Source organism: Aphelocoma coerulescens, chromosome 3 (genome assembly GCF_041296385.1).
Source record: "Aphelocoma coerulescens isolate FSJ_1873_10779 chromosome 3, UR_Acoe_1.0, whole genome shotgun sequence".
Lineage (NCBI taxonomy): Eukaryota > Metazoa > Chordata > Aves > Passeriformes > Corvidae > Aphelocoma > Aphelocoma coerulescens.
In genome coordinates, this window is record NC_091016.1 from 89,647,913 (window position 1) to 89,671,643 (window position 23,731).

The 23,731-nt window shown below is 39.9% G+C and overlaps 1 protein-coding gene across 1 annotated transcript; it reads right to left on the bottom strand.

Annotated features, from left to right (window-relative positions):
• Nucleotides 1–212: 212 nt before the first annotated feature.
• On the bottom strand, nucleotides 213–22,145 carry LOC138107062 (hormonally up-regulated neu tumor-associated kinase-like). The gene is made up of 8 exons (XM_069008395.1): nucleotides 21,894–22,145; nucleotides 20,645–20,937; nucleotides 16,185–16,240; nucleotides 14,930–15,068; nucleotides 10,884–11,011; nucleotides 8,630–8,765; nucleotides 6,942–7,119; nucleotides 213–449 (listed from the first exon to the last, which is right to left on the bottom strand). The coding sequence occupies exons 1-8, from the start codon at nucleotides 22,143–22,145 to the stop codon at nucleotides 213–215; spliced, it is 1,419 nt and encodes a 472-aa protein (XP_068864496.1).
• Between the last annotated feature and the right edge of the window lie 1,586 nt (nucleotides 22,146–23,731).

Sequence of the window (23,731 nt, forward strand, 5' to 3'; positions counted from 1 at the left end):
AGTTTGCACTGGGTCAGGTGTTTATCTGAAAATTATTTCACTTGATCAAAATTAAATCTATCACCAGATTTGGGCCTGGGAAAAATTGCTCAAAATACTTGAAATTCAAAACAAAATGCAAAGATATTTCTATAGCATTTTCAGGGACTGTGTTCCCTTTTTTTTTCCTCAGACAGATACCCTTTTACCCTTTTGAACTAACATGCTGAGACTTATTTCAGAACAGTACCTTTTGAGAAGTTTTCTTGGTTTTCCAATGCAATTGTGATATCATCTTCTTGAATAGCATTTTGCATTGCCAGTGTTAGTACAGTAGGAAATGCCGTATTGCCATAATTTCTGAGGTTTTCCAGAGTGTCCTTTTCAGCCTTCTGGGAAATCTTAGTTTCTGACTCTTTATTCCGCTGTTTGTTGGGATTAATACTGTGTTTTTCTGCTTCATATTCCCTCTGTAAAATGATCAGACACCATTTGTTTTGCAGGGAACAAAAAAGCACCTCAAACTTTAAAAGAAATCCCTCTATAAGGTGTAATGGGAAATCTTGTTTTCACACAAGCCTTAGTTACACAGATCAACATTCCATCTGAACAGACCCTATGCCAGAGGTTCTTCCAGAAACCCAGCTGTACATGGGCTGGCAGACTCTTCCCTTTACCACAGAGGCTGTAGGGACAAAGTTTTCATGAAAATCCACTGGATGCTAGAATGCATTTGGAGAGCCCATAGCACTTCCTTCGAGGCTTACGGCTGACGGAGTCTCCTAGGATGTGTAAGGAAGGTCAGAGTACCACAGAGATCCTGCTGCAAAGCACAAACATTACAGAATGCTGTGAGCCACTCCCTGATCCAGGAGGAAGATTCATGTCATGCGACTGTTGCTGTTTGCTGTGAGGGCAGGTAGTCAGCATGAGACTAGAACACATCTGGGGAGGTTCTGCAGTGGAATTGCAGCAGGAAGACGTCCATGGAGCTGTGGTAACAGGACCATTCATCCCAACAAGAACATGGGCTTCAGGACTCACTGCTTGCTGCAGTGCCGCTTCCCTCACTCCTACAAGCATCTTCCATGCACAAGGGATATGTTCTCATATGTAGGTCACTTGTAAATCAGCTATGATCCAAGTTTTCAGAGTCCTCACTGTGTCAGCCTCATGCACACTGAGTTTCAGTTATCAAAACCTTGTGAAAATGCAAGAGCTGTGAAATAAAATGTTAGATTTAAACCATATTTTTCACAAGGGGAGAACTTTGCAAAGCAAAGAATAGAGGGAATAAATCCCTTCCTACAGAACTAAGTCCTGTGATGAGCTGACTGCTCTGTGTGCTGCTTCTGTCATAGAACATCTCCTTTCAGGTCTGGCACACCTGAAAAAGGAATTTCTGAAATGGAGTTTCTGAAACCAAGACAACTACCAACATGGATATTCCAGTGCAACACCCAGCTGTTTTTTTGCTGCTCTCCATATCATCTCTGACAGGCCCATTTTGTCATTACATGGCTATCACTTCAAGGATTATCTGTAGTGAGTTTTGATCTTTTTACTGCCATCCCCACATAATACAAACTTCTTGCTTCCATATGCAGAGAGGTAATTCAGTTTACTATGGTGTATTCATCCTTCTCGTGGTTTTCTCCTAATCTTTGCATTGCAAAGTACTCCCCTTGTGAAAAATATGTTTTTAATCTAACATGCCATTTTAAAATGTGGGTGCAATTTGTGGACAAAAGGCACTTTTGATAGCTTGAATGTATTTTGTGAGATAGCAAAAATGTTTGGAAAAATTTGAAGGACCCTAAACCTCAAATTTGTGGGGTCACCGCATCCTTCCTACATACCTGTAGCACCCAATCACAATTAGGGAAATTATTTTAAAATAAATTTTTTATTTATAAAAAGAAACAAAGTACATTTAAGTTGACAACATATTGCTAAAACCACACTAGATCAATTGGGAATTTGAGATGTCATAAATATTTTAGGCTATGCAATCAAATAGTCTCCCAGGATTTTACACACTGCTAGTTAAGAAAACAAATTTTCATCTTACATTTTGCAAGCTGTCACCTTATATACAGTATATCGGAAAACTTGCCATGACTGGTTTTACTGCCGACCTCTTAAGAGCTAATTGGTTAAGCACCTGGGCAGGAAGCTTTTTGGCAGAAATGCTATTTTCTGCAAGGACCAGCTATAAAGTTCTGGATGGCAAATTGTAGTCATTAAGGCTCCCTCTTCTACAGCAGAACACATAAAATGTAAATACATTGCTTGGAGAAACTACTATGCATAAAAGGACAGGCTGTGTTTTAAGTTTATCCAATGACTTATGGCTCAAATTTGAACATGGAAAGGATCTTATGCTTTTTTAAGGTTAAAGCTTTCAACAGACTTTTCTAATTGCAGCCAGAAAAATGAGAATCACATCTGTTTGCATCCAACAAAACTATTTGCATGTACAAACTTCTGTATACAAGGAGAGGGTGCAAATACAATGACTCACGCTGGTTTTTCAAATGCAGGGGGTTTGTACATGAAAAGTAATTTCCACAGGCCTTTTCTTTCAGTTTTCGATTAGAATTTCTGCTGAAAAATTTTCCTCAGGAAATTGTATATTTCTTGGCATTGAAAAATCATGGCATATTCTGCTGCCTGGAATGGGTTGAATGCACTGTTTTGTGAATACGCGTTTGAATTCCAAACAATGTCTTGGGCTGATTGTGTTGGTAGAATATTTTATTGCTTGTTATTCATAGGCCTTATTATGAATGCAATTACTTTTCTGTTTGTGTTGATATTTGATATGCTTCATTCTTTTTGGACAGAATATTCAGAAGAGTCAGATGCCAACTTTCTCTACAAGTCACTGAGAGGAAAGGAGGTTTCTAATTTGCTCAAAAATACTGGAGTATTTTTTTACCATAAATTTGCTCCTTTATGAATATTAGCTCCCTGTAAATATCTCTTTTCATAGGCGGATAGAAATATGAAACAATCTTTATAGTCATAGAAAGAAATAATGTAAATCAACAGCAATTAGTTTTCAGGTTTCTTCATTTTACCTGCGACTGTTACTTGTTACTTATCTGTTTCCATAATTTAGATTTGAATTTCCACTTATTTATATGCAAATTCTATTTTTTTTGCTTTAATTTTATACACACAAGCTGTCTTGTTGAGCTCAGTGAAACTATCCATATCCTTAAAGTTAAAGCAGATGCATATATTTGCAAGATCTGAAGAGCTGAAAGGATATTATGTGATTTAAAGACGGATGACACACTGCTAGTAATAAATAGCAAATAGTTGGCTTTATACAGAATAGAGAGAATATCTATCTATGCATTTTGAAATATCCTTGGCATAATTTATAACACAAATATAAAGTACCCATGCTGTTGCAATTAAGCTCTAGTAACATCAGGATCTCAACAAGAAGATGAATAAAAAGTGAGAAATTTCCCCCTTGCATTCAGTTAACAATCTTTACTCTTCTTCCTCAGTTTCAGCTCTCTGTGGCTGGGTGGTCAAAGAAGTGCATCACAGCCTGCCAAAGAGGTGGTTGAATTTGGCCTCTTTTAGACCAAAGCAGAGAATCCTCCCCGCAAGATAATCCCCTGCCAGCTGCCTCCTTCGAGAGCTGTGCCAGCACAGCATGGGCCAGTCTCCAGGGAAGCTGGGGGCTGCTCTTGGCTCTGCCTCTGCCCAAAAACGTCATGCCACCCGTGTGGGGCTCCGCCTTGGGATCCAAGAGACGCATTCTTTTCTTTTCCCTATATACTTCACATATGCTTAGGGCTAAGTTTTGCCATTGTGCAAGTATGTGCATAAAGTAGCTTTTGCTGAAGAACAGGCCAGAGGATATTGGAAAAATAAGAGCATTGATTGAGTAAGAATGCCCAGCTTGATTTCTTAGCCAGCCTTGCTCTCTTTCTTCCCTGTTTTTGCCCAAATTCTTGCTGAGAAATACGAATATTATTGAATGTTGGAGAAACTGTTAAAAGGTGGTAGCACTAACAGTCATGATTTGAAAGAGCTCCTGGGGAGGAGTGATTGCAAAGGTTAATTATGGAAAAGCCTGGAATAAGAAACAATCAAGAGACCAGTATTAACTGCAAAAAGTAGCAGAGCCTAACAACAAGCAAGGGAGAAATATCAATTTTCATAATAGAAAAGAATGTAAGAGGGAATAGAGGGACAAAAATAAGAAACAAGTTATGTAGAGTGATTATCTAGGGAAAAAACAGTGAAATTACAGTCTGATAACAGAATGATCTCTAAACTGTGCTAGTAGCAGGCTTTGTGTTCATGAGTTTAAAGGTAGCATTTATGAACTTTGTACTGAGGGAAAAGGGAAACAAACTTTTAGTGACATGAAAAGATGGTATGAATTGGTCTGTTCTAATTTCCTAATTTATGTGTCTTAGTAGCAGATATTGGAAGGTATTATTTGTGGTAGAATCCACTCTGCCAAATTTAGACATTTAGCTCGTGCCTGTATTTCAAGTTCTCAGCAAAGATGTCCTACTAAAAGTGAGTAGTTTCCCTGTGAAACCATCAAAGGGAGATTCTGCCTGCAAACTTAAGAACTTCCCACACTGATCATGCAAAAGTTTGCAGATCAGCATTGTTTTGTGGTGCAGAAGAAAGCACTACTACTAGCACTGGGAGTTATGTGGAAGGGGACATGGGGAAGGTGTAGAAATGGGGAGTTGTGATATGACACAACTGAACAGACCCCAAGGTGCATATCCAGTTTACATGCTTAGACATGTCCCAGCTGGGTTTAGTCTAGCAAGGGAAGGGCAAAGTCCTGCACCTGGGGAAGAGCAACCCCAGGCACCAGCATATGCTGGGGCCACTGGGCTGGAAAGCAGCTGGAGGTCCTGGTCAACACCAAGTTGGCCATGAGTCAGCAATATGGCCCTGCTGCAGAGAAGGCTGATGGTATCCTGGGCTGCAATAGGAGCAGTGTTGCCAGCAGGTCAAGGGAGGGGATGCTGCCCCTCTGCTCAGCCTTGGTGAGACCACACCGGGAGTTCTGAGTCCAGGTCTGGCCTCCCCAGTACAAGAGAGACATGGACATAGTGTAGAGACTTCTGCACCACAGAGAGGAGACTGGAGCACACACAAGAGTTTCCCTCTGAACATCAAGAAACACTTTTTTACTGTGAGGGTGACCAAGCACTGTCACAAGGTACCCAGGGATGCTGGTGTTCATCCTTGGAGACCATCAAAAGCTGTCTGGACATGGTTCTGGGCAAGCATCTGTAGGTGGCCCTGCTTGAGCAGGGGGGTTAGATCAGACAGCTTCCAGAGATCCCTGCCAGACTCAGTCAGTCTGTGATGCTGTGATTTTGTGAAAGTCGTCACTCTTTTGAGCTGGAAACAGGTCATATTATTTTGAGTCACTACTGGTTTGGGTTTAAACCTTTAACTGAATAAATGTCAACACAGAGAAAGAAGATGTCACTCACTCCTTTGTTAAACTCCCTCTCCTTTCCTCCTTGCTCTACCAAAGGTTTCAGTCTGCCTGGAAAATGTATTTACTAGGACTTCAAAACAATAATTTTTAGTGTATTGACTTACAATCAGAGCTATTTTAAGGGTCTGTGCTTGAATTCAGCTTGACTCTCTGCCTTAAGAGGGCATTTTGGATGTCAGGAGTGGCAGGAAGTATCACAGACCCTTAATCAGCTTGCAACTTTATGTACATGATCACTTCCCTCTTCCTCCCAGGTAGGATGCTGAAAGAGGTCATACAAAATGTGAAACACTATGACTTGCCTGGAAGGCTAGATCTCTGCTGGCTGTAAATCAGCTTGACATCCAGAGGTATTAGAAAGCTGGTCAATAGCCTTCACAATATGGGTCTTTTTGAGTGACTTATGATTTAGCAGATCCTGCTTAAAATCGTAATATGAAAAAATTCACATATGTGAAGAAAAGTCTCTTCTCCCTAAGCATGCACACACACACTCCCCAACTCATATTTTTGAGTTATGGCTCTGTCTGCAGACACTGCACAGACTGTTGTGACCTTGGGGCTGTGTGCTGGCATGGAGATCTGGATCTGCTCAAGCTCATCTGAATAATTTCTAGAGGAGTCAACTGGACCTTCTCAAAATACAGCTTCTCCAGGGCAAAGGCTTTGAATGGGAGGCTAATCGCTAATGTGTGTGTTTTTGTAGCTGAAACTTTTCCCATTGCACTTGTGTGTTGGAAGCTGGAATTTGGCTTCCTGTCTGCCTAGTTTCTGCCTGAAGCAAAATTTTTATGGCTGAGCTGTGAACCCCTTAGTGGAGACGGTTGTAAAAGAAAAGCTTACAGCCTTTTTTGACTAATTGTGGCCTTACCAATGATTACCATAATTTTTTGAATTTATTTTTAAAATGTTTGTCCCTTCTGATCTCACTCCATGTCCCTGAGTGAGCTGGAGCTGGAGTGTGAGCATAGGATACAGGGGTAAAAGTATGAAAAAAAAAAGATGCTGGGAAAAGATTTTACAACTTTCACAGCTTCCCACTCACCTCCCCAGACTTTGGATTAAACCCTCACAGACCAGTCAGAAAGGAAAGGGATGGCAAGGTCACTGAGATGCTAATGCTCCTTTTCCCAATGGAAAAGTAATCTTATATGTAAAACAAAATAATTCTCAATCCCATTACAACCAGCAGCTCATTTTAAAAATTCATTAGTCATAAAAAAGGTATATTTATCTCTGGGAATAAAAAAATCTCATAAATTAATCACCTCTGAGAATGCCAGAATGTAGGTTTCTTGAGACTGCACTTGGATCTGCAATTTCATGACTATTTTTTGATGAACTTCTCCCCATTCCTTGGACAACCACCTTTTTCATGTGTGCTATGTAGCTGCTGGATTGTTCTGTATAAGAATCCAGGGAGCCCTTTATGCCTCTCATGATCCTAATATCTTACCTGAGCTCTTTTGTGGTCTTTCTGGTACCTGAACAGTTTCTTCAGCAATAAGCAATAAGAAGCCATGGCAGGAGAGGGTCTGTTATTTATTAAAGTGTTGATAACTTCTGAAAGACTGAACCCCATAATTTCTGTCATGTAGTTTAAAACAACAGGATTCAATTCACTGGGGCAAAATCTGAAATATTAGGAAAAATTATTTTAATACAAATGACACAGCCAGGTACAATGTCAGAATTTACAGTAAGCAGACTTTACACTTCTTGTGATGCAGCTGGAATTGGCTAAGTTGATTTTACAGGCAAATTATGATACACAGTTGTGCAATAAGCTTCTTGTCTGGCTACGCTAACTTCACTGCCGGGCTGGGGCTCTGTTACTGCATCATTAAACATCCTATTGTTGATATAATTGATTACTCTGAAAGGACACCCACCAGGATTAAGCTTGAAAAATTAAAATATGGAAAACAGCATTTTCTCATTTTAATCAAATGTGTGTGTTTCAGTTCTCAGTACAGTAGTTAATCCTCAAACGGATTAACAGGGAGATAGTGTGTGTGCATGTATGTAAGAAGACAGAAAAGTAGCAAAGGCAGGAAAGTCTTGAAGGACAAAAAAGAACTAAAGAAAGTACAGTAGGATTCCAATTTTTATATAACTCAGATTGTGAAATAAAACATGTTTTGTTGTAATGATAATTGTTTTACTCATGGGCTTCTGTGAGTAGAAAAGTCCAGCAAAGGCATTACAGAAATACATCAGCCTTGGATTATGAGACTCCTAAGACATTTTTTCAAACTTCAGTATGAACACAGACATGTGAGGGAAGGAAGGAGAGCAAAGGTAAAAACAGTGGGCAACTCTCACAGAAATTGCAAGTAGATTTCTAACAGCTCTGGCTGTGACTGGTAGTGGATCACCATGGCAGGAGAACTTGCTAAGAGTCCTCTAGACACCGATGCAGATGGTGCAGATTACACAGGCCAAATTATTCTCTTTTTCAATTAGTGTGAAATACTGACTTTTACAGAACAATTTGGGAATAAAATATGTGACCCATTACTAGCTACTTTAATCAGTGAGTATGATGTAAAAGGTCCATCACTGAATTTAGGCATTTAAAGACATGCAAAGTATGCTTTGCAGCATCCCAATATGAAAGATGAATAACATCTTGAAAATTGGCAACGTTTATGTGAAGTGTCATATTGCACATAACTATTTCAAACTTTTATAATAATCTTAAACCATAAAGTGCCCTGCTAAGAATAAATGGAGCATAGTTAAAACCAGTTACAAAGATGGGTGAGAATAAAAATCATTAGAATAACAAGAATTTTAGTGTAATATAAAAATATTTCTTCAGGTGGGCATGCGAGACCTAGTTTTGTAGGAAAGGATTAGAAGGACACTGAAATTAGTGGCAGCTGTGAGGCATGTTAAGAACAAAATTATTGATACAATAGATAAAAACAGTTATATAAGGATGTTTCCTCTTAAATAAAATTTATCCACAGTTAGAATGATGATGTGGTGTTTTCTGAAGTAAAACTCTGTCATTTTGGAAGAGCCCATAGTAGATAACAAAAATCTTCTAAAACAAACAAACAAAATTCTAAAAACACTTCCCTCCCAAATCTGCAATCCAGAAATCCCAAGGTAGAAGACAGATGTCAAAACTGTTACCTGTTCTCATAGGCAGCAGCATTCAGTATTTTCCTGGTGAAACCTTCATTCAACCATTTGTCTTTTACTGCTTCTTTGACTCCAGGCCTCTTAGCAGGGTCGGGCTCAAGTAGAGACTGCATGAATTGTACAGCTCCTGTGCAGTATTCCAGTAAAATGGCTTGTTTATTAGTAATATTTCACTATCTGACCACTGCATATTTTTCCTGTTGCAGAAATGTGGCACTTGCCCTGCTTCAAGACATTGTAAGAGCCTCAGCTAAAATTCAGTCTCTAGGGCTTTTCTCTGAGTCTGCTGTGGTCCCATGGGGTGACACTTTTCCCCCAAGGGGAGGGTGGGCAGCAGTGGCCAAACCATGCTGGGATGCCTGCTAGGGACCTTTGGATGCTGCTGTAGATACAGTACTGGAACTCAGTTCCTAATTTGCTTGGTTTACCCCAGTGAATGCAGCCTATGCCATCAGCAGTAATCTCAGCATTGTGCCCACTCAGCATTTGATCAGGCCTCTGAGAAGGGGCACTTCTGTGCCAGCTGACAACACAGGAGTTATGTTCCTCACCCAAAGAAGCCAATTACAGCAATAAAACTCTCTGTAATGAGGTTTGGAGATGGACTTCTGTGCTCACATGATGTGTTGTGCTTTGGCTCCCTGGAGTTGGAGCCAAACATTCCTGTCTGTCAATCACTCAGCTCCAACACTGCACAAAGTCCCTGTTTTTTTTTTTTTCTTCTTGGGAAAACTTTACTGAATTCTTCCATATCCCTTGGGGAAATTTTGAAGTGAACAAAAAGGCAAGTGAGCAGTGAGTGAACATACTGCTCCTTTCACTTGTAATCTCCTTCAGAAGAGTTTAGATCTAAAGTATGCAAAGCTAGTTTATTACTGCTCTCTCACTGAATTCCCAGTGGGCAAGAGAACAATGGAGTTACCCACAATCTTCCACTAACTGTGTGGGCTTTGTAGAAAAGCAGAGATAATGCATTTATTAGTAGAAGCCATAACAATAACACAAATAAGAAAGATTAGAAATATAATAATTGCAGCTATGGAAGGATTCTACAAAAATGAAACTGCTATCTGGCAACTGATCTCCAAAGAAAGAGAAATGGGAGACTAATGTACAAACACTCTTGACAACTATGGTAGATATCCTTATTCCATTTACTAGGGGAGAGAAAGAAATTGAATCATCACATTATCTTAATACTCCAGACTAGATCCAGCTAGCTTAGTCTGGAACTGTCTGCTGCTTTTCAGTGCTTGGCTGCAGGCAGCCACTGAAGCTCATCCTGGTTCCTAGGATCATTCTTGCCTCACATCATAGCCATGCTTCTCAAAACCATGGGGAGATCTGAACTCTTGCTGGTAGATAGCTGGGCAAAACATGTCTCACTCTGCTCTGCTTTCTGACTTGGTCAGTGAAGACTTACCGTAACAGCTGTGAGAAGGGGCCCGAGCCTGTGACAGTCAACAGAGAAGATGCTACTCCAGGTGGAGTGAAAATGGGGATTAAAGCCAGAGGTGTATAAGAATCATTGTAAAGCAGCAGAATTTTTAACTTTGAGGAAGTAAACCTTGTACTGCTGACTGAAAGCATATATACACCAACAGGAATTCTGGGGTTTAGAGCCATGGTTTGTAATTCAGGCTAGAATTTCTGAGAACTATCTTTCCCAGTTGTCCTAAAAGACTTCACTGACTGTACCTCATTAAAGATTGTCAGTAAAATTAACTGGAAAATGTTACATTTCAGTTCTTTCTCTCAAAAAATATGAACGGACTCTTCGCAAAAATAGCCCTCCCATGTCTTTAATAATCTCAGTGTAGGCCCTGTCAGTAGCCAAAAGATAAGGTCTCCAGGAAAATATATCTAAGGTTTAGATAACTTATTTGTGGGAAAAACAGGAAAGAATGCCTGGTTGTGACACACAGCATGGGACATACTAAACACGGCAGTGTTCTCATTTATTGCAGAGCTACTCCACTTATGTAAAAGCAATGTACCTTTTATTCCCTCTGTAAATGAAAACCAAGAATAATGGCCTTTTGAAGAGACAACAATGTTATTTTTCTTGTAGCCTGAGATAAAGAGATATTGCCATAGCCTCAAAAAAGTTATTTCTAAATGCAAACAGCAACTGGAAAAGGTACATCTTAATTTCCAAAAGGTTGAGTTATTGTTAAATCCACATTATTACATGGGTTAAAACTTTTTTGCATTGATACTCTTTATAAAGACTGAACTGCTTTACCAGTGGAAATATCTGATGGAATAGGGCTGATTTCTCCAATTAACATCTTTTGATGTAGTTGCTTGATATTAAAAGGTTCCACTGTGAAGGGTAATGTGCCCGTTAGCATAGCAAACATGCTCACACCTCTGTCAAAAGAAAAGACAAACATCAGAGCTCCACATAATGCTAATAAGTACTTATTTAAAAATCTCACAAAGCTATGAGTCAGTTTTCAGAGAGTTGCCTTCAGCATCACAAATGAGGTTACAGATCACCTCTAAGCAGAAATTCGTACTGAATACACATTTTACGCCTTTTTTTCTTTGCATAAATGCCATTTTATCTAGAAAAGAATGGTGTGGGAAGTGTGTATAAAATAGAGTGTACAGTGAGTGACTGGAAAGCCTGTGGTGTTGAAAGTGGAGACCTGCTGTTTATTTTAAAAATAAGCTAATTGGAGTGACAGTGTAATGTACCCAGCCCATCAGAATAAAGCATTTTGCTTTGGAGGCTGAGTGACAACACAGAACTGGGACTGATGCAATAGATCTTGTTCCAAGTAGTAATTAAGTTCTTCTTGCTTTGCTCAAATTGCTAAATTAGGTGTGACTTATGCCCAGAAGGCATTCATTTGGTAACAGCTTGCTGTTGGCTAAAGACTTAAAACTTTTTTTAACTCTTGCGAAAGACTAACAGTCTGCTAGCAGCGACCAGCAAACTTTGTGAAGGTTTGCCATTCAGTCTGGAGAAGTACCAACATTTGGAAAACTTGCTTAGCTGTCCTGAGTTTGTGGACAGGGAGGTTTCCTTGAACACTCTCCATGGTACTTCCTTGCTCCAGCTGAACTGCACTGCCACAGCAGCACTGTTCTTCACCATAGAATGAATCATTGAATCATCGAAGGGCCTGGGTTGGAAGGAATCTTAGAGATCATGCAGTTCCAATCACTCTGCTGAAGGCAGTGATGCCTTTCTCTAGACCCGGTTGTTCAGAGTTCCCTCTGACTGTCCTTTACCATTTCTCTACTGAGCTCAGCAGAGATACTAATTTTAGGAGTTCAGGCAACTCTAATTTAATTGACCTGGTTGGTACACTAGTGCAAATGATATCTGTGAAGCAAATCTGTGATGTGCTCAACTATGATTTTTATTAATGTGTTCAAACAGTTGAAAAACCATGAGATGGAGCTGCACACAGTCATAGCTAGCAAACACTAACACACTTGGTAGTTAATTGTAGATGGAATCTGATGGCATGTTAAACTTGAAAGTTTATTAGCCATACAAACTGCTTCTCCTCTGTCCTATTGAACTACCTGGATTTGTATGAATACAACAGCTGTTTCCTCAATTCAGCTGGTGCATGAAAGCCAATCACTTCGCAGTCCTTCAAAGAACCTTTAAAATCTTCTGCACAGAAGTCATGATTAGGCAAACAGGCACTGCAGTTCACTGTTGCATCTCAGGAGTCTTGGCTGTATTGCAGTTGGATCTGGTTGGGTTTGTGAGTGTCCTTTTGGCTGACTGGCTCTCTGGTTCCTGTTGTAACGACTCCTTGTCGGTCCTGCTGCATAAAGTCAGTCTTTCTGCACTACACTGAAATCTTTTGATTCTAGGTCCAGTCGATCTGTAGTCGTTTACTTATTTTGTGACACCAGAAGTAACTTATCTTTTTAACTAATATTTTAGTCCATCAGAATTCCCTTTCCCATTATGATAATATTAACATTTCCAATTTAAATTTTAAATATGCTTTATGCCTGAGGTGCAGAACCTGTCTGTATTAAACAGCAAGGGCCATATATAAGTTTATATAGACCTTGACCTGTTATTTGCTGTTTATTAACATAGTGAGCTCAGTAAATGGTTCTAAGATTACTGCCTTGCCCTCATTCAGATACCTGAAATGTGAAATCAGTATTATCCTATTTAAGTGCTGACAGCATCCTCTAGACCTGATTAATCTGTGCTATGCTTACATAAATTCAGAGTAGCACTCTTGAAAATCAGACATATATTGAAGTAGTTTGGTAGCATGTGTCCCTTCAGCCTTAACTTTGTGTACCATTTATACCCTGTAAATTTAGAAGAAGCTGAGGTATAGGAGTCATGGTTAGATGAAACCCCAAATATATAATATGTCTGCCAGAGCAGGTCTTGAGAGGAGTAATATACTTTATATAACTATGTGCATATGAATCCTTTTTATCTTTTGAGCATATAGGAAAACTAATTTTCTGCTTTAGGCACCTGAACCAGATGTCTCTATGTAGGTACCAGCAATCCTGTAGAGCAAACTAAAACAATTTATCCTTTGAGAACACAGTTTAAGACTGCTGAGAACTCCTCAAGGAGACTCCTCATTCTCACAGAGGGACAGGCAAGAGTGACATCCCAGTTCAGAGCAGCTGTGTACATCCAGGCCTTCCTTTCCTTTTTGCAGGTGTCCTGAACGAAGTGGTTTAGATCAAATGCAGCATTGTGTGTTGAACACAATCATAGAATGGCTTGGGTCGGAAGTGACCTTAAACACCATCTTGTTCCAACCCTCTGCCACTGGCTGGGACAACTTCCACTAGACCGGGTTGCCCAAGGCCCCATCCAGCTTGGCCTTGAACACTTCCACAGATGGGGCATCTACAACTCTTCTAGACAACCTGTTCTAGAAACATAACATTAACATCCTTTAAATCAGTATGCTTGTGGGGTGCGATGGGAGGTGGCACTTCTAAACCAAAAAGTGCTATTACTCTCAGAAACCTTGTGAGCTATTTGAAATCCATGGGACTTTATCATTGGCTTCAATAGCTGGATCTTTATTCTAACACTTGTCAGTCAGGTTACTGCAAGGAATTATGGTTGTAACTGTAAATAAGTGGGAGGAGTCTGGATGAAGGTGCATTTGATGAGCCACTTTTTTTTTTTTCCATCTTAATGCTCTAGGCAAAGATTCAGTTCAGTCTGTATTATTCATGCTCACTTGCCATACCCTGAATCATACCTGCTAGAAATTGGCTTATAAAATGTCTCCTAGGTGGACACACAGACATCTGGTTACTATGAAAAAGCTGAGGAGAAGGTGATACACTTGCATATATATATATATATATAAATATATAAACATACATACATACAGAAAAACATGAACTGCCTTTGGACAAATGATGGACATGGAGAGCTGTTCTCCTGTCCAGATCCATGAAGATTAAAGAATACGAAAATCAACTTAATATATTATTGTTTTACCAGCCCCACTTAGAAAAATAATGTAAATACCCCCATAACCTGACTGCTAGAACTGCAAACTGGAAATGCATTTGAAAAGTCTGAGATACTTTATGTGAGAAACTGCTCTTCTCCTGGCAGCTTCTGCATTCTTGCTTGTTACAGGAGATGTATCCTGTAGATGTAATAAAAAAGGAAAATTGAGTCCATGAAGGTTTGTGCCACCTATGACGGAAAATAACTCCACATTATTATCATAATTCAGTATAAAGGGCCTTGCTAAGGTATGGGTGGAGATCTCATAGCTCTGTTATAAACACATCTTTGGCCTCTGTGTCCTTCAGACTCAGTTTTTCTGTATGGATTTCTTCTTTTGGCAAAATATGCCTTAGACAGAAAATGGCCATTTGTCAGTCCAAGGCTTTCACAGAGTCTGATTTTGACAGAAGGTACTCAGCTATCAGCTGAAACTGCCTGCCAGGACAGGAAGGCAGGGGGTTCATTTGAGGGGATTGATATGTACAAGTTATTTCTCTGACTTCTCAGGACAGGTTCCTATATGCAGATACCCTACCTTCTGCTGGCTTCTCTTGGCACAGGGTTTCTCCAGAATAGCATGAGTATTGATTATGCCTTTTTTTTCTCTCCAGTGTCTTGAAATGGAGGCACATTTCTAAATACTCTTTTTTTTTTTTTTCTGGCAACCCTTCCCTGATATATTTCTGCTTTTGCCTTTAATGCCCCAAAGCTGAATGCCACCAACCCATTTATATCAGAATCTTATCTAAACCATTCAGTGGTGAGAGTGTTTCAATAAGTACATTTTTAGATCTACTTACATGGACCAGACATCCACCTTTGGACCATATTTCTTATGAGCAAGCAGTTCTGGGGCAGCATAAGCTGGACTTCCACACTGGGTATGTAACAGCTCCTGGGAGACACCCTCAAACCTTGTAGTATTGCTCAGTCCAAAATCTAATGGTCACAAAGCCAAAGGCAAAGAAGCTTTAGTCTCTTTTTAAACTACTTTAAATTTACCAGTTGTCCAAAAATAGGAGAAATAGTTGTAGCATCTATTGATGTCTCAGCTGTGGATGCCAATTTGGGTTTGAATTAACATGCTATGAATTAGCAGAGAACTTACAGTAAAGTTACCCAGCCATGGACCTGGTTTAGTTGATTTTGGCTTAACTATTTTGTTTTGCCCTTGTTGAGTGCATGAGCTTAACAACACAGCCACATTAGCCTGGCTTAATGAGCTACGACATTGGGCTCAGCTCCGTGTGCTTTAGCCCATGGTAAATGTGGGGAAAAAAGTGCTAACTTAAGCCTTTTTCTCTGTGTATGTGCATGTGTGCAAGGGGGAGGAAAGAGAAAGGTGTGATTGTAAAGGACTGGCTGGCTATAAAACAGGGGTGAAGAGTTGGTGCCTTTTTTTCTCAGAGGTGTTAAGCTTTTAAAAGTTTGGGAAACACTGGGTTAAACATGTGGCTTCTCTAAGATTTAGCATCCCTTGTGGGGATTTTTCTGTGAGGTTCCCGTAGAATAAAATTAATGTTTCTCTGAGATGTGTTAACTGCTTGGTGCAAATTCTCTCATTTTTATAAATGTTTGCTTCACAGCCCTAGCAAGATTTCTATTAGTGACCAAAACAGTCTTTTTTTTTAAACACATACCAAATGATAAGGTCTCTAGTTGAAGTAATGACTCCACAGAAACTAATGTGTCCGTACCTGTGTTTCACCCCAGAAGATTTATTTCTTTGTCTACAAATCACTTCTGCTAGGAGCAGCTTTCTACACGTAAAAGCTGTAATTGTTTCTTGCTTCTCCAGCAAAACACAAGGGAAAACAATAGGCAAAATTGTTTTCCTTGTTCTCTTAAAGGTATGTTTCAGTTAAAGTTCAAACAAACAGGATGTTAAGTTATAATTCATAACTTTTATTTATTCTAAAAGCTTAAATACGTTTATTGAATAATCACAATCTCACTCATCAAGTATGGTGTTTGAATAGTAGCTGAACTGTCACTGGAAGCTGCACACACACAGAAAAAGCAGAAAACAAGCTTCTCAGATAGCAGTGTACCTACCAATGATTTTGATGTTGTTGTTCTCATCAAGAAGAAAATTTTCAATTTTTAGGTCCCTGAAATTAAGACAGAAAGCAAACTTTAGGGTGCCTGATGTCCCAGCTAAACATTTGCGGATAGTTTTTGGCAAAATTTAATTGAAATTATAACAATAGTTCTGCAAAGCTCTGCCTACAATTGTGAACAAGATCCTTATTCCTTCCTGAAGTTTTCAGTCAGGAAAATGGAAACTTTCAGTATTTCAGGGAATATTTTATGAATATATATTTTAAATAGACTATTAATTTTAGGAATCATCTGTTCTACTAATATAGACTTTTTTTTAATGAATTGCATTTATTTCTTCTTTTGAGTAAAAAAGTTGTGCATATTGGACCAGAGTTCTTTTGGCTTTTTTGAAACACTGAGCACTGCAGAATATTTCTTATTTCTCTGCAAGTAAATCGTGCCGGGGAGATGCGAAGAATGAGAGGGGAACTGGAAAGTGAGACTTGCCTTGCTTGTTTAAGAGGGGAGATGTACCAAAGCTGTGTTGGAGACAGATACTGTGAAAGTGGAGACATGTTCAGTGATGTTTGTGAAAACAGGGTCAACCAGTGTCAGCCTGCCCCTGCAAGGAGGATGTAATTTTAGCTGCAAGAAAAATGTTGGCTCGGGTACTTGTGTGAACTTTTACATATTTCCAAAGTAAAAGCACAAGCCAGAATAATGCCCCACTGTGGAGAGTGCCTGAAGTGGCAATCAAAATCTATTTCATCATAGAGGAGTCCTCAGACAGTGTAATTTCAGAGTTGGGAGCCAGTTGAAGAGCCTGCAATGCTTTGCTAAGTCCTGTCAAAGTCTGCTGCTGGGGGCTTCCCTCGGCCATGAGAGGGACAGAACAAGTTTCAGAAGCAACTCCAGGAACATGGATTTTTCTCCCACCTGCTCTGAAGTTATAAAGTTCTTTTGTCAGCTCTTAGAGAGACCTTGGAGAGCACAGGAGGACAAAGTAGAAGGAGTGATGGGAACAAGGAGCACGGGCTGGATGGATTGGTGCTGCATGAACAGCACTGCATTGCTGCAGGGGATCAAGTCTGGAGGTGGTCATGATGGGTGGGTTGAGGGGAACATCCTTTTAACTCTGTGGCTCTGGATGGGACAGCATTACATTCAAAACCCTCTGCTGCCCCAGGCTGAGAATGGGAATGGGGATGATTTTAACGATATCTCTTTAATAAGTTTTATTCGAGTAGCATGTTTCTTGGAGTGGAAAATTAGCCAGTGCCCAAAAGCTGGGAGGTAGATTTAAGGTAAGTTTGTTCATAGCCTGCCTGTGTCATAACTCTGTGCACTGAAGTGCTGCAGTTTAAAACTATTTGTGTTTCAGGCTACTGCAAATCTGACATTTCTATCAGATTTAGCACCCCACAGTGCACTCTGATGACTTTCACTCACTGCCATTAAATAATGTTATATTAGATTGCTACAACCGCTGTTCTATAGGCTGAGCTGACTGCTCACAGAGTTAGTAAAAATGTAGACTTTCTTGCCTGAAATACCTGATAATGGTCACTATGAAAGTTTATGTAATGTCAGAAGTTATCTTACATCAAAGATACCTCATGTTCTTTTTTTTTCCCAAAGGAAACTTTCCAAGGAATGTTGTAAATTTAAGTAACACTGTGATTTTTTTCCCCCTCATTCCCATGGGTACTTCAGAGAGAGAGAGCGTAGAGGGCAGCTTGTGATGTTTCTCCAGGACTTTGGTTCAGTAGAGATTCAAAGGCATATATGACATTTTTATATGAGAGAAGGGAAAATATCCAGGAAAAACAGCCAGGAAAAATTAGGAACTGTACATACAAGCAAGTTACTGCCACCTCACAAGCGCCGGCTGTAGGGGTTGGTAACTGACTGTGTGCATGCGCTATCCCAATCCAGTTGCAAGGTGATGGGATTTAGCTTGCACGTCTTTATTGGAGGTTTCTAAGCTCAGATGCATTACCTCACCACTTGGCCGTGTCCAGAGCAGGCATAGGGATAGTAAGCAGAACTCAGCTGATGAATGTTAGCTTGTGGAGCTGTTGAGCCAGATCTTGTGCCTGAGCCTCCTTATATCTGGCACAGCAAAATGCTGGGAGAACAAGTAAGTCAATGCTCCATCTTCTGGGTCATTTTGGCAACTGTGGCAAAAGATCATCCATGATCTTGCATGGAGAAGAAAGGTTACTACCTTTACTGTGAAATGTAGACTCAAACTTAATTTAACCTGTAAGGATTTGTTGGATCAGTGCTGATTTTAATGATGAATTGGAGAAGTAAAGCTTAAGAAACCAAATAGCTGTCTGAACATAGTGTCAAATTTCTGTTGAGATATATCAATTTGGACTAAAAACAGTTACAAATTTAGCCAGTTTTTCATCAAGTACGTTATCAAGGCGGTAGAAAATACTGTTTTTCTGAGATATATGCAGGGTTAAAAATCAGGAATGCCCATAAGACACTTTTGAGAAAAGTAAATTAAATTAGGACATTCCTAAGTGATGAGCTTAGGGATGAGACTTTATAATCACCAGACACCTCCATTCTTGGCATAGACCCAAGCATTGGCACACAATTATCCATCTCATGAATGTATAATTGGTGTCGTTCTACCAGGATCTTCCCCACAGATCAGCAGCTGCTCCCAACAGGCAGCTTGGGAACCCTCCTTTCCTTGGGTTAAAGCAATGCAAGGAGTTGAGTTTTGCTCAGTGCTTAGATGGGAAAACCAGACTGGATTTGTGAGGTAACTTTCCTACTTCTTTGCTCATCTTTCTGGAAACATTGATGCCTTCTTTTCAGAAGAGGATACACCCACAATTATCCTTGTTGGTTTAATCTCTGAAGTGAGTTGTAATAAATCACTGCAGCTGGAGCTGAGCAGGGAAGCCTGTCCAGATCCTCCTCAATCTGCTTCTGCTAAGAGGTCAAGACTATAGGTCTGAATCTCAAAGCTAGCAGCAGGTCACGAGTTGAAGTACTGCTGACTGAACCTACACCTGTGACTGGGATCCTGCCAGACCATGCAACTTCATAAACCTGACAACAAAGTGCTGGAGAGCCAGGAATGAATTTTGCCAGGAATGAATTTTCCCTTGGTTAGGGTAGTTTGATAGTAAATCAAGTCACCAGGGGAGCTCATGCCACTTTGTACCTGGCTACTCTCAGGGTGTGCAGCAAAATTCTTCTCTCTCACTAAGTTTTTCCAGCAAACCATGAATGATGGAAGAAGAAAGAAGTAGGGCAAGAAGTCAGGCTACTCTCATGCTCATTGTGAACAATTATTCCAAACAAAAAGATGGGAACAGGACTTGAGAAATTAATGGTGAATGTTGTCATGGGAAGAACATAAATGTTATGATTGTAAGCACTGAAGAAATGCTGTAAAATAGATTACTTAGGGAACCAGCAAGGCAGGGATGCCAGCCTGGACTAAATGGGTGAAGCCCCTTGGGTTTATTTTCTGGTGTTTTTTGTTTTTGTTGTTTGTTTAAATTCTGTAGGTCTGATACTAACTATTTCTTTCTTGTTCATTCCTTATTAATTGAAAAATCCAATATAATGAAGTGCTGGATTGCAAGCATTTCAAGTCACAAAGCACTTGTAAATGCTGAGGCATCACATTTACAGCTTATTTGTTTCATGGTTGCTGTAACAATGGAGTCAACTGGATTACTTGTTAGGTCCTGTGGGCTTTCTTGGTGAGTGCACTTACCACTTGAAATTACGAATCTGATTGACTGTGAATCATTAAGTTAAACAGAAAAACGGTGGGAAAAACTGCTTCCTGCCTATTCTTCCACCTAACATACAAGCCTTACACTGCTGCTCTTGGCATATGTGCCGAGATCCCTGATGGAGGGGATGATCAGCTCTCCCTGCATGGGCTGCTGAGGTTCCTCTAGCAGTGACACCACGTATGATCTGTCCTTGTAATGCACAAGCCAACATGGAGGGTCATCAACCTGTCACAGACCCAGATTTGTGGGTCCTGTCGTCTCGACAAGCCATGGGCTGTGATTCCTCAGTTTTCTGTTCTGAGTGATGTATGGTTATTTCAATATGTTGTGGTTAACCAAAGGACAATATTTATATGTGTAGCCACACTAAAATATTTGAATGAGTTCATGACATTTGTCATGAACTAATTCTGAGAAAATTGTGGTAAAGAATTGGTTTGTTGTGCTCATCAGCTCTTGTCCCTGGGATAAGTATCTTTGCAACTTTACTGTGCAAGGAGTTCATAACAACTTATAATAGTAGTAACCACTACTGAGAATAAAATGCTTCATTAATATGAGCTGAGAGTACATAGTCTTCTTTGCAATTCCTGTTTTTATTAGGGAAAAATAAAGAAATTCTCTTGGTGAAGAAGAACACTCTATATTCTTGCACACTTTCTTTTCTTACTGTTTGAAAGAGGAGAAACATCTTACCTGTGAACAATCCCCTGGCAATGCAGGTGCTCTACTGCAGACAGAATTTGCCTGGTGTATCTCCTTACATCCTCTTCCACCAGCCTCTTTCTGTCACAAATTCTGTCCAGGAGGTCCCCACCAAGGCACAGCTCCATCACCATGTAATAGGAGTTGTCAGTCTCCAAGGTCTCATATAGCTGAACAACGTTGGGGTGCTTAATCATCTGGTGTATCCGTGGCTCACGCTTCATGTTTTTTAAAACATAGTAATCCTGCTTGGCTTTCCTCTTGTCAATGACTTTTATGGCTACCTAAATGGCAGGATATTTGCAAATTAGCAACAAGCTTTGCAACCAGGATTAGTTTTCAGAAGGATATGGAGTAAGCTCTCATGAGGGAGAGGCTTTTTTTGACATGGTGTTGATAATCAGTACCACAGAGGGAGAGGTTCCTGATGGAAGAATCTGCTTTTTATTTCTCTTGAAGGGCAAAACGAGATGGCTGAAGTCTGTCATATCTGTCCCTCTCACTTCATTAATAAAGAGGCACATATAAAATATTCTGAAATGCAAAAATCCATACATGCTTGACTGATAATTGCATCTGAAACACACCGCAATTTTTTTCCAACATGCTCCCTTCTGACTTAGTCTAAAAGCCATTCCAGGTACTGGCTATTATGGGCTGAGATTGGACTCTTTGCAGTTTGGGGAGCTATTCAGACAGTGAAGCTACTGAAGCCACAAGAGAAGTAAAATTCAAAAAGTTACTTGAGAGCAACCCACCTTTCCACACTTGTATCTAGTGGTATATTATTTTATCCCAACTGAACTAGAGATAACAGATGCTATGTGTGTCCTGCGATATCAATATTTGCTGTTGGAGCAGCTAATTTTCACTAAGTGTTGTCCATAACTTTCAAGTTCAGATGCAAGGCACTAATTGCTAAATGAGGATTATTAGGCAAAGCAGATTGGAAATTGTCTTTATGCCAGCATCCTTCTCTCTTTCAGCAGGAGGATATCTCTGTTGTCTATATTTTATAATTGTGAAAATAGTTGCACTCAATATGTATTCACACATGTAATTGATTATACATGAGCAATAAACTAAATTTATGAGGTTAATTTATGAGGATAAGGTTCAGAGGATAATTCACTGAGTAGACTGTGGTTTTCAGATTAAATGGTCTGAAATTTTCTGCTGTAAATTAGTGTGAGGTTACTTGCGATTCCTAGTGCATGTTACCCTCTTCTTATGAGCTTACCTTCTCCCCTGTGGGGATGTGCAGTCCCTCCATCACCTTGGCAAAGGAGCCCTTGTTGATCATTTTGCCTACTAGGTAATTCCCGACTTGTTTGGAGTGAGGGAATGTCTTCCCAGTCTCTTGGGGTATCTTGTTAAACAAAGCAGGTATTTTTATACCCTTTAACTTTTTCTCCCATTCTGGTAATATCTTGTCCAAGTTGCCATTATCTATCATTTTGTCATCCAAGCCTGCTTTCATTGCCATGGGCATCCCTGGAGAGCTGGATGTGTATTGCTACTTTCCAGATGTAGCTTCTGATTCAGGGCAGATCCAGGCATTAGGTCTGAACATCTCGTGGTGCAAGTGCCATCCTGCTGATCACAGAGCAACTAACCCTTTTCCCCTGAGACTCTGGGTTTGTCAACTGATCCCTAGTTTGGGCACACGGGTCTGCTCAAGCAGAACCAAGTGGTAGATTATTAACCTAACCTGATATGTGATGCCAGTTAGTGCCCCAGACCTGCCAAGCCAGATGACACATAATCCCAGCCTTAGCCTGGCATATAAGGCTCTCTTCCTCCTACAACAGTTTCCTAAACACTTGTCCAGTGTAAGTTGCACCAAATTAAACTGAGTCACAGTTTTCCTGACTCACATATGGCTGGTGTGCAAGAACACAAGTTTACTCTAAAAACACTGTGGTAGCATGAATGCAAAGCTGAGTTATGTACCTGATGCTGTGCAAGCATTTATATATTTGCTGTGTAAAATATATAACTATTCATGCCCTTGTAGCACATTTAAGTACTGATCTGAGTCTAGGTCTCACAGAGGTCTTTTGCATTTCTTGGGATGTAATTCTTGTTCTCTGTCCGGTGGGGACTCTGCATGTCTATGTATATGTGTGTGTGAGCTTTTTCCTCTGTACAGCAATGACTGATTAAAAAACCAAAAAAAAGAGGCTTTTTCTTTCCTACAGCTGTTGTCTATCTATATCTGTCTTCATCACCTGGGTTCTTTCCAAAGGCATGAAGAGAGAAAAGAGCTTTTCCAAAGAGTGCTTTCACATACCTGCAATTTGAGATGGGAGTTGCCATCTCTCTCCACTGACTACAATGTTTGGGACCCAAAGCCCTTCCCAGAACTTAGTGTGATGACAAATCCTTTCTCCACCCTTCATCACTTGGAGTTGAAAAATAAGCAGTGTCCTGCTTGCCTGATTTGACTTGTGAAGCTTACTAAGGGCAAAAATTTCCCAGGATGAGTGAAAATTAGAAGGAATTTAAAAAATAGTGTTTATACTCCCAAATGGATTTACTGTATGCTTTGCAGTTCAAACTTTCCTGGGTGAGTTCAGTGCATCGCCATCTATATGCAGCTGCTTGCAGGCACAGGGCAAACACTTTTTTAGTGTTTAAGTAAAAGATAAAGTCTCACTAAGTTGAACAGGTTGTCACACTTCGAGATATATCTGTTGCCCAGCTAGAATGGGACTTAGGATGCTTTTAGCTATTCGTTACAGAAAGCCTGAAACAAATGAGACTTTTTTTTAAAGGGAAGAACAAGGAAATTGTCCCTGATTTGTGCTTACTATTTGCTCTGTCTCTTTCCTGTCTTCCTAAACCACTGTTCCTACAAAAACCAGGACAATAAAAGTGAGTGGAACCACTGTATAGAACAGAAACCCCATGTTTCTGGCACATTTCAGAAGAAAGGAAAAAACTTCTTAAAAAATATAACAAACATTTAAAACATGATAGCTAGCTAACCTAACTATTGCTATTTTTGGGGAAAGTCCCAGCCCGACACCTTTAAAAATGTTGAAATCAAAAAGCTTCCAAATACCGTTCAAAGTT